Source organism: Palaemon carinicauda, chromosome 17 (assembly GCF_036898095.1).
Source record: "Palaemon carinicauda isolate YSFRI2023 chromosome 17, ASM3689809v2, whole genome shotgun sequence".
NCBI lineage: Eukaryota > Metazoa > Arthropoda > Malacostraca > Decapoda > Palaemonidae > Palaemon > Palaemon carinicauda.
Window position 1 is genome coordinate 46,895,750 of NC_090741.1, and position 11,979 is coordinate 46,907,728.

Here is an 11,979-nt window from a genome sequence, read left to right on the forward strand (position 1 = left end):
TGAGGCATCGCCTTACCTCTCTTAGGAGGTGTGCAGTCACCTGATGACTGCGGAGAGTCAGAGCTAACCCAATGACTGCATCCGGGTTGTTGAACTCTTGAGGTCTGGACTTTACGTTTAAGAGGTCTTGAGACCTGAGTCCAGCGTTTTCTCCCCGAAATTTCTTCTGCAGACGAGGAAAATAAGGGCTCAATCGTCTGCGGGTGGGAGTGACGGTCTCTGTAAGACACGCCCGCAACCACCGAGGATACTTCTGTGCGCCGATCAAGGCCTGCCGAACCCTTTTGCCCTTCGACATTGCTTCTCCCCTGGGCTTGGGAGCTTGCAAGAGGTCCCGGACTGGGAGGACGACTGGCACGCACAGAAGTACCCTCACGCACAACACTGACACTGACACTAGCACTCGGCACCGCACTGACACTAGCACTCGGCACAGCACTGGCACTACCACTTCCCACTGCACTTTTGACCTTAAGTTCCTTGACGTCCGCCAAGAGGAACTTGTGGTCACTCACTACCGATTCCACTTTGTCACCTAAAGCCTGAATGGCACGCAAAACATCGGACATATCAGGCTGAGCACAAATAGTAGGTTCGGGGGTAGCCACTACAGGGGGAGGAAAAGGTTGAGGATCATGAGGTGAGGAATAAAGCGAAGAGCGAGCAGAACTCCTCCTAACTCTCTCTCTCTCTAACTTAGTGGTATATTTAAGGAATCGAACAAACTCAAGTTCCGAAAGTCCGGCGCATTCCTCACATCGATCTTCCAACTGACAGGATCTTTCCCTACAGTCGGAACAAGCGGTGTGAGGATCAACCGAGGCCTTCGGAATACGCCTATTACAAGTCCTACATCGTCTATGGGGAGGGGCTTGAGAAAGGTCGGACATCTTGAATCAAAGAGCTAGTCAAGGGGGATTCCAAATAAAGCAAAAGATCGTTAACCATTAATCAAATCAATATAAAAGCTATCTAAGCTAATAGAAAAGTTTCCAGTATAGCGAAAGCTGAAATCTTAGAGCAATACTTCACCAAAAACCGTGAACAAGACTCCAAAATTATAAGCGTATCCATGAACGTCTTGCCGGAAGCACGACAGAGGAAAAATTGAGGTGGTGTCAACAAGAAGTACTGCAGTACCTGGCCACAGGTGGCGCTGGTGAGTACACCCCCTTCTAGTATAGTGATTGCTGGCGTATCCCTTCCGTAGAATTCTGTCGGGCAACGGAGTTGACAGCTACATGATTATCGGGTAAGTTTAATATTGAAAAATATTTACATTATTACAGTACTGTAAAGTATGGTATTTTGTATACAGTACTGTACTGGGCAATAAAGAGGGCAGAAGAGAAGAAGCTGGATGTTGCAGAGATGAGAATGTTGAGATGGATGTATGGGGTGACAAGAAGAGATAAGCTACGGAATGAAGTAATTAGGGGTACCACAGGAATTAGAGTACTATCAGATAAGATCCAAGAAAGTATACTGAGGTGGTATGGTCATGTCATGAGAAGAGATGAACAGTATATTGAGAGGAGAGTGATGGAAATGGAGGTACAGGGAACGAGAAGGAGTGGGAGACCAAAGCGAAGGTGGATGGACTGTATCAAGGATGACCTTCGATCAAAGGGATTAACCGGTGTTGAAGTGTGGGACAGAGGTAGATGGAGAATGGTGGCCAGAAACATCGACCCCACATAAAAGTGGGAAAAGATGTAGACTAAAGAAGAAAGAAGAAGACTGTACAGTAATTAACATAACAATAATACTAATTTACAATTAATACACTAACACAATAAAAACTAAAAGAAAATGTATCGGTATTAAATCTCTAACCGTTCATGAGTGAAGTTCTACGCAGTAAGTCTGAAGCAAGATGCATCTATCGAGCCATTGACTGTTTAGCGTGTGGAGTAGCATATGTACAGTTCCTATCACGTTTTATACTAATATCACTATAAACACACTGGATATGTATAGGTTATTTACATCAGAACGTGATTCTGCACTAAAAGGGCTGAAGCGGGTGATGCACACTCGGAGACAATACGGGACTGAGGCCAAGTCACCGAGCAATAGGGTGTTGTGCTATGTGGACGTGGAAATGTTACGAAGCATGCCAGGCGCGGAGGAGCGCGGTTGGTTTGAAATTGTCAAGGCGTAAGAGTACTTATCCCAAAACCGTGAATGTGGTTTTGTTCGATATTATTATTATTATTATTATTACTTGCTATGCAACAACCCTAGTTGAAAACCAAGATGCTATAAGACCAAGGGCTCCAACAGGGAAAATAGCGCAGTGAGGAAAGGAAATAAGGAAATAAATAAACTACAAGAGAAGCAATTAAAAATTAAATAAAACAGAATCAATAAATTAAATTCACATATAAACTATATCCTTCTTTGTAACGCAAATGACTGAATCTGCGAACATACAACCTGCAAATAACGAGGGCTGACTGTATATAGTTTGTGACTAGCATAATCATGCCGTTATAATAAATAACAAAATCTAGAACTATGAGTTACAGTACCTAGGATGATAATAATTCATCGGAACATTACTGGTCAGATTAAAAGTACGGAGTGTACTGTATGTAGTTGGTTGGGACATGCGTCAACTAGCTCATTACTTTTCGAGTCAATTTTCTTCAGGTGGAAAACGTTATTCATCTTTGTCCGAATATGATACTAAGAAGCTTGAGTTACGATTTACAAAATAGGATTAGTGTTTCCTTGACAAGAGCAAAGCTGGTTGGGAAGCAAAGACAGGGTTGAGACTTAGCCTTAGGGTAAGCCTAGGATACGGTGGTCTATGGGGGGCCCTTGGTAGGCAAGTGGGTAAGGATACGGCTACTAAGTTATGCTAGCTGGTGATGTTGTGTTTGTTGACCGGTAAGACGGTCTGAATGATCCCCCGGTCTCAGAATTCTCCTTGATAATCTGCGCATGCGCGAACATTACCGTTTGCCAGTGCATACAAGGTTGATGTTTTATTTTCCTGTAATGTTAGCGTACGCAGCTCAACATTACTATTAGCCAGTACATACGAGCTTGATGTTTTATTTTCATGCAAGCGAAGCGAGCTAATGGCGGAAAAGAACCATTATACAATGTCAAGGAGAATCCTGAGACCGGGGGATCGTTCAGACCGTCACACCGGTTTAGTATGTGGCCTGCCTTTCGAAAATGGCCTATGAAATTCTATCAGTTTTAGTATGTGGGCTAACCTAACCTTACATTTAGTTTGTGACCTAACCTAACAAGCCAGGTAGGCCACCTTTAAAAACGTGTTTTTTTAAGTTATAACTTTGTTTAATTCTAAAAGGTGTCAAATTTGTAAAATATGAGTTTCCAACAATTATTTGCACCAGAACAGTTCAAAATGCATAATTACATCAGAAACAATTATTTCCACTTCCATGTAGGCCTATAGTAAGGAACAATTTTTATTTTCGTATTTATGAAGGTATACTGTGCTGTAGTAAATATTTACTGTAGCCTACCCATATTTTAATTACTAACCAGGACCGGAGGCAGGCCCTAACTACCTACAATGGCTCCTTAACGACAAAATGATATATTTACTTACTTAGCATAACATATGATGTATTAAGCTTGGTAAAATTATATGGAGCTTTTCTCAAGTTCGAAACTCAAATTCTCAGTTCTCAAATTAAAACTTTATCCTCTTTGTTTACTAGGGACAGGGAGTAGGGAAACACTATGTCGCCAAATAATCCTTTTCTTCTTCTATTTCACCAATAGAATTTCAAGTACCTATTTTATTATTATTATTATTATTATTATTATTATTATTAAGCAACAACCCTAGTTGGAAAAGCAGGATGCTATACGTCCAAGGGGTCCATCAGGGCAAATAGCTCAGTGAGGAAAGGAAATAATGGGCTTGAGTAAGAAAAGAATTATGGAAAAGATAAGAGGAAATTATCCAAGATGTGAATAAATGGATGAAAAATGTGATTCATAGAAAGAAGAGACCCACAGCCTATGCTTGAGGAATGGACATGGATATGGCAATCCTTGGAATGAAGTCAAGGTTGAATATGCTGAAGCTAAAAGCGAATTTCAGATTAAAATACACAGGTGATGTTCGTGACCTACACAAAGAACAAGATTATACAGAACATTTATTTCCATGCCCCAAATTAAGACAATTAATGGAACAAGATATAAGCGTAGGTATGTTGCAGAATCCTAGCATGAATCTGGTTGTATACATAAGACAATGCATACGAAAGAATTTAAATATACCAAACTTGCCACAATGGTTGCCAAAACTGATAATGTGAGGTATCATCCCAACTGATTTCAAGATAGAAAGGGATACCATTAAATATTAGGATTTCTATCAACCATGTTGCTATGGTAGGCTACAGGAGTTACTGCAATAACCATGATATAATAAGAGTAATAATAATAGGGAAGTGGGGAATATGGGGAAAGGAAGAGTACCCCAGGATACAATCCAATTTATAGCTCAAAGGCAGGTACTCGGGATGGGAAAGATTAAGGATATAGGGAGAAAGAGAAGTACAGGAGAAGAACAAAAGAGAGGGACAGACCCTCTTGTGATATTAAGGAATTGGTATTATTATTTCAGTTATAACCATAAGGTTGGAAGCTTTGCTCTTATCTATCATGTGATAGAGTGGCCGCAAACTTATTTTGCAGAGTAAGCGGTTATGAACAAGGATGCAAGATTATCAGAGAGAATTGTGCAATCTAGCAAAATTTGTAAAAATAATAATGGAACAGTTTTAGTTATATATTAGTTTTTTTTTTACCTAGTCTATATGAGCTCATATCCCCATTATACATGGCATATATGGGTATACGGATATATGTACAGTATTGTATAGATATGTGAATAGAAGTAGTATTGCTTCTTTTTACCTTCATCTTGCACTATTATTGTAAGTCAAATTATGATTTTGTATATTTTGTAATGAACTCTCAAAAAAATCCTAAATCCTAAATGGTACTGAGGATCGGGCACTACCCAAGAATAGATAACAATGGTTTTATTATGGAGTGACCTTTTCCTAGAAGAGCTACTTGTCAGAGATAAAGAGGCTCTTCTAACCCCTTATCAAGTGGAAAGTAGCACTGTACAATCACTGCCCAGACTTGCAGTAGGGAATATGTAAAGAATATTATTATTATTATCATTATTATCATCAAATGCTAAGCTACAACCCTAGTTGGAAAAGCAGGATGCTATAAGCCCAGGGGCTCCAACAGGGAAAATAGCCCAGCGAGGAAAGGAAATAAGGAAAAATAAAATATTTTAAGAATAGTGACATTAAAATGAATATTTCCTATATAAACTTTAAAAACTATAACAAAACAAGAAGAAGAGAGACTAGATACAACAGTGTGCCCGAGTGTACCCTCAAGCAAGACTATTTGGTGTATGTATAGGCAAAAGAAAAATGAGCCGTAACCAGAGCATGGTTTTAATGTAATATTATTTGAGCAAAGGACCCAAAACCCAATAACTTTATAGCGGTAGTATAATATTTACTAGTTTCTCTTCAGCTAGTATTGTCTTCCCATATCTGTTTTGACGTTGTTGCCCTTTTTAGAATGATTTATTGTTAATTTGTTCTCTTCATTTACATATTTCCTTATTTCCTTTCCTAACTGGGCTATTTTTCCCTATTGGGGCCCCTGGGCTTATAGCATCTTGCTTTTCCTACTAGGGTTGTAGCTTGGATAGTAATGATAATAATAATAATAATAATAATAGTTATTTTATAATTAGACTTATCATATTACATCTTTCCACTTTGTTAAATATGCATGTCAACTACAGTTAAAAGCATTCAAATGAGCATGGAAGGAAGAAATCAATATGATACATTTCAGGGGAAAAAATGTAGCAAAATATTAAAAATATTGAAATATATCGTTTCAGGGAAAAAATGTAGCAAATTATTAAAAAAAAAATGAATATATATCGTTACAAGAACAACTGGGATAGGAAAGGCGAAAATAATTAATGAAATAACTTTCAGATTATCATTGATAATATTGGAAATATTGACCTAATAAAAAATACGATTTTGATCCAATATTCAAACCACTTTAGGAGTGAGCAATGAAAAATAGAATGTTCAAACAAATGGCAAATCTATACAGAGTATTTCAAACTGATAATATACAGAGAGAGCCATTGTAAAATCTAATTTTAATAACTAGATTATAACAATTTATGCGAACACAAAAAAAACTAATAAATGAAGAGAACCTTAAACCGACAATAAAAATGCACAAACAACATTTAAGAAGGCAAAACCATTACTTGTTTTGTTCTAAAAAGCTGAGCAATGAAATAAGAGATCATGCTGTCATTAAGCAAATCCAGTTTAGCAATACAGTAGTCGCTCAAAAAAAAAAAAAAATAAATAAAAAAAAATAAAGGCTAAACATTATTTCCTCTCTAAACACCTTATTTTCCTTTTGCTCTACCACCAATCCAAGCAGGTCTTATCGTATAGTCTGTCTCCTGATTTATGAGAACAAGTTAGCTGTTACAAGAGGCACATTATTATATCTTATTTCTCTTCATTTAAATATATATATATACATATATATATATATATATATATATACACACACATATATATATATTTCCTATATGGAAGAATATCTTAATGTTGTTACTCTTCTTAAAAAATTTCAATAGCTTATTACTTTTCTTGTAGTTTATCTATTTCTTTATTCTCTTTCCTTACCGGGCTATTTTCCCTGTCGGAGCTCTCAGGCTTATAGCATCTTGCTTTTCCAATAAGGGTTGAAGCTTATATAATAATAATAATAATAATAATAATAATAATAATAACAATAATAATATATCTATTTACCAAGACACTTCCCCAAATTTTTGGGGGTAGCCGACATCAATAACGGAACAAAAGGGAACTTTTCCTCTCTTCGCTCCTCCCAGCCTGACGAGGGATTCAGCCATGTTTGCCTGGTACTGCTAGGGTGCCACAGCCCACCCTCCCCCGTTATCCATCACAGATGAAGTTTCATATGCTGAATCCCCTACTACTGCTACCTCAGCAGTCATCAAGGCGACGGGAGGAAGCAGTAAGGCCTACCAGAAATGCATCACAATCGCTCGCCATTCATTCCTATTTCTAGCATGCTCTCTTACCTCTCCCACATCTATCCTCCTATCAAACAGAGTTTTCTTCACTCCATACATCCACCCAAAACCTTGGCCTTCCTCTTGTACCTCTCCCATCAACTCTTGGATTAATCACCTTCTTTAGCAGACAGCCATTTTCCATTCTCTACATGGCCAAACCACCTCAACACATTCATATGCACTCTAGCTGCTAAATCATTTCTTACATCCGTTCTCAACATCACTAATTCGTTCTTAACCCTATCTAATCGAGATACACTAGCCATACTCCTCAGACATTTCATCTTGAACACATTCAATTTTTGTCTCTCCGTCACTTTCATTCCCCACAACTCCAATCCAGACATCACAGTTGGTAAAATCACTTTCTCATACAGAACTCTCTTTATATTCATTCCTAACCCTCTATTCCTTACCACTCCCTTTACTGGCCCCCAACACTTTACATCCATCATTTACTCTCTGACGTACGTCTGCTTCCACGCCACCATTTGCTGCAACAACAGATCCCAAGTACTTAGACTGATCTACTTCCTCAAGTAACACTCCATTCAACATGACAGTCAACCAAGCACCACCCTCCCTTACTCTTACCCACATTAACTCTCAACTTCCTTCTCTCACATACCCTTCCAAACTCTGTCACTAATCGACTAAGCTTCTCCTCTGAGTCGGCAACTAGTACAGTATCATCTGCAAACAACAACTGATTTACCTCCCATTTATGATCACTCTCATCTGTCAGTTTCAATCCTCAACCAAGCACTCCAGCATTCACCTCTCTCACCACTCCATCAACAAACAAATTAAACAATCACGGCGACATCACACAACCCCATTTTCAATGGAAACCACTCGCTCACTTCATTTTCCATCCTAACACACACTTTACTGTCTATGTAGAATAATAATAATAATAATAATAATAATAATAATAATAATAATAGAAGCAGTGATGGATTGGATCAGGCGATTCAGTCCGGACACCTAGCTGTAGTGGATCCTGAATTGGATCAAAGGTACCATCAGTGACTAGCGCTCCACGACAGAATTGAAAAGCATCACATCAAATATTATTTTTTCTAACTCACATTGTTGGTCAGTCTTAAGTAATGCAACGACCATAAAGTAGCTCCGAAGTTGAAGGCCACGCCGTCAGTGCTCCTCAAGTGTCGGCCTCCGAAGACATTTGCGTGGTCCACGGAGAAGTCCTCAGACAAGGGCCCGAAAACACCTCCTGTAGGAGTGGATGAAAGAAATGGAGGATTAGCTCAAGTTGGAGAGTTAACTAAAGGTTTGTATTGTTTCCTTTTATTGTAATACAGGGTATCCCACGCATCCCTCCTGAAGGAGTGGGTGCAGAAGTTAGTTAAATGGAGATTTGTATATTTTCTGTTATACATGTTCATAAACACAATGATGCAGGAATTTCTTTCCACGCGAATTGTTAATACACCTCCAATGAGATATATTAAAGGGTAAGATATTTTTTATTTCACTAATATATCCAAAATAGATAATGTTTAAAATTACGTGTCCTTTACTGTAGAAAAATATACAATTCATGTTGTGGTAGCCGATGTGGTAACGTCACTGACTGGTAAACGCCAGACTGGGGTTCGAGTCCCGCTCAAACTCATAAGTTTCTTTGGTCGCTGCAACCTCACCATCCTTGTGAGCTAAGGATGGGGGGTTTGGGGGGAGCCTATAGGTCTATCTGCTGAGTCATCAGCAGCCATTGCCTGGCCCTCTTTAATCCTAGCTTGGATGGGGAGGGGGCTGGGCGCTGATCATATATGTATATGGTCAGTCTCTAGGACATTGTCCTGCTCTATTGAGCAATGTCACTGTCCCTTGCTCCTGCCATTCATGAACGGCCTTTAAACATTAAGACTTTTTTTTTTTTTTTAACCTGATTATGAATATAATTCAGTGAATGCCAGTATTATGGCCTGCAAAGTTTCACGAGCAAGTGTCCAGCTGGGAGAAGGCAATGGAGAAAACTGACAGTAATTTCATTTTAAAGAATCTCACCTGAGACAGATATTTTTCCTTGAGGGGAACCAGAGATGAATCGCCTGAGGATGCTGAAAGGGATGATAGGACTCTCCTCTACAATCACGTCCAAGAATTCGTACACCAGGGCACGGTTCTCCAGGTCCAGCATCAGAGACGTGTGCTTACGTACCGGTACGCCTTCTGGCTGTGAGGAGACGGGGAATAAGAAATATATATCTAGAAAGCGCTGTATCTAAAACGGCTTTTTTTTATGTACCATCGTTTTTGCTCAAGTTTAAATTGAAAATTTTGACTACTACTGTACTTTCCAATTTGAAATAATTCTGCTGAATTAGGCCATAACACCCACTTCTTTTCTCTGGTAACAACAACAACAGCAACAATAATAATACAAATAATAATAATAATAATAATAATAATAATAATAATAATAATAATAATAATATCACCCAGGTCAATGTACACCAACTTTACTGTTTCAACCTCGTTATACCTGTACGGTTTCACAATTCATTAATGATTCATAGCAATCATAATTTCTCTAATCAAGAGGTTATATCAGTCCTTTTAACGATTCAATCGATTTAATATCATTCAACCTTTCATACTTCTATTTTACCATGACTTTAATGGACTCTTCATAATTTAAACCAAAATAACTACAAGTCAATTATTTTACTTTCACTTACCTTTTGTAAATCCAGGTTACTTATTAAAACCTTAATTCCTCTAAAGCACTTTTAGCCATTATGGATAAACTTATTTATCCTGATATACATCAGATCAACTAGCCACAGTTTTAATTAGTCTTACCACATCAATATTGATAACCTCAAGTCAGGAGTTAAAAAAAAAAAAAAAAAAAAACCTACCCTAACAATTAACAATAACCACTCTATTACAAGATAAACCCAGTCCTGAAATATAATATTTTACCCCAAAACTGTATAATTTCAGCCACACTGTTATAATCTCGAGCATTATTACATAACTTGAACAATTATATTTCCACTTCAACCTTCCTATAAAAACCTAAGTCCACCTTACCATAACTTCGATCTCCCATGTATACTCATTTACCATAAAACTGTATAACTTCAGCCGACCTATCACAATCTCGATCATTCTTGAATAGCCAATGCAATTACATTTCCACTCCAACCTTCCTATAAAAATCTCAGTCCACCTTACCATAACTTCGATCTCCCAGGTCTCAGAGTCCTGTCGCATCTGGGATATTGCGTCGATGGTCACCTCAACAGTCCCAGACTGTTTCTTTATGGCCAGTGGGATCATCACCTCCTTGGCTCCATGACCCTCAATCTGCAAAGAGAAATAGGATATGATATAGTGGCATTTAGTTTTTTTATAAGCCACGATATTTCCATTGTGCATAAACATGTCTTCATGTATCAATATACAGTACACTGAATATGTATACGTTTACACAGTTATTATTTATAGGAAAGTAGAGAGAGGAAGAATTATTCAATACAAATAAATTGCCTTTATTTACTGGCACTACTGTTACTAGATAAACCTTAATGAAAGCCTCAGAAAATTACAAAGAGAAGGTGATGGTGCTGTCCAGACGAAGTCCTCGGACTGTAATACTGGACTCGGCCTCCAGTCTCCACGTGGATGAAGTGGTAATCCTCGCTATCGTGGATGAGCAGCATAGCTTGGATGGTGGATTCCATGAGGTTGAACACCATCACACGAATTGATACCTGTTGGACAACAGTATTTTGTTAGCAAGTAGTACACCTCCTTGGAGGAGGAGGGACCAACAGAGAGCAGATCCAGTTTCTCAATGAATCTTTAAGGGTGCGGTTGCTAGCCCCATGGCATTTTTCTTAACGCCATTAGATGCTGGTATCCATTTACAGTTGGTTGAGCTGGGGAGTGGTAAGTCGGACGTCAGCTACAATTTATTAAACGTGAGCTAAGTGTTGCACCACTCAGTCATGTGTCAACATTGCTAGATTGCACCTTCAAAAGTTATGGGGTGGGGTTGCCGTACACACACATAAACACACACTCTCTCTCTCTCTCTCTCTCTCTCTCTCTCTCTCTCTCTCTCTCTCTCTCTCTCTCTCTCTCTCTCTCTCTATATATATATATATATATATATATATATAGTTTGGCACCAACTTTACACATGCCAAAAGTTACTTTCAAAAGTCAAGCCCAAAATGGGACATTACCATTGATTCCACTAAACCATTGGAAATACTTGTATAGAAAATGAGTTATATATATATATATATATATATATATATATATATATATATATATATATTTATATATGTATATATATATATATATATATATATATATATATATATATTACACCAGTATAGCCTGCTATTCTAACGCATACATTTAAGGCTTGACACATTCAAGATAATTACATATTGCACTTCAATTAACTTATACACTGTATATTCAACTCTGGTAAGAACTTACCTGTTCGCCTCTCCGGCACACAGACGGACCCTCGGCCAGGATGTAGAAGGGAGGGTCCCCATTGAACTGTTGGAGAATAAGACACATTATTAACCTCAGGGCTAAATATTGCCTTTCATCTGTTTATCAAAACCATGAAGATTGTTACTGAAAAACCTACTTGACAATACAGAAAGTCTGTTTATTTTGAGCTGGCGGTAAATATCCACAACCGATATCAATGAAGTTTCCGTCTTGCCTCTAATTCGCCTATTTATTGTCATTTTAGAAATAACATTACATATCTTTCTAGATTTTAAAGACATATACTG

General features: G+C 38.0%; 1 protein-coding gene across 1 annotated transcript in view; it reads right to left on the reverse strand.

Moving 5' to 3' along the window:
- Positions 1-11,979, reverse strand: part of LOC137656341 (CD109 antigen-like) — a 184,986-nt gene that overhangs the window by 23,742 nt on the left and 149,265 nt on the right. The window contains exons 21-25 of the mRNA XM_068390512.1: positions 11,669-11,734; positions 10,765-10,929; positions 10,391-10,522; positions 9,215-9,383; positions 8,272-8,417 (exon numbers count right to left, since the gene is read on the reverse strand). Coding sequence (XP_068246613.1) covers positions 8,272-8,417; positions 9,215-9,383; positions 10,391-10,522; positions 10,765-10,929; positions 11,669-11,734 — 678 coding nt within the window. The remainder of the gene's footprint in view (positions 1-8,271; positions 8,418-9,214; positions 9,384-10,390; positions 10,523-10,764; positions 10,930-11,668; positions 11,735-11,979) is intronic.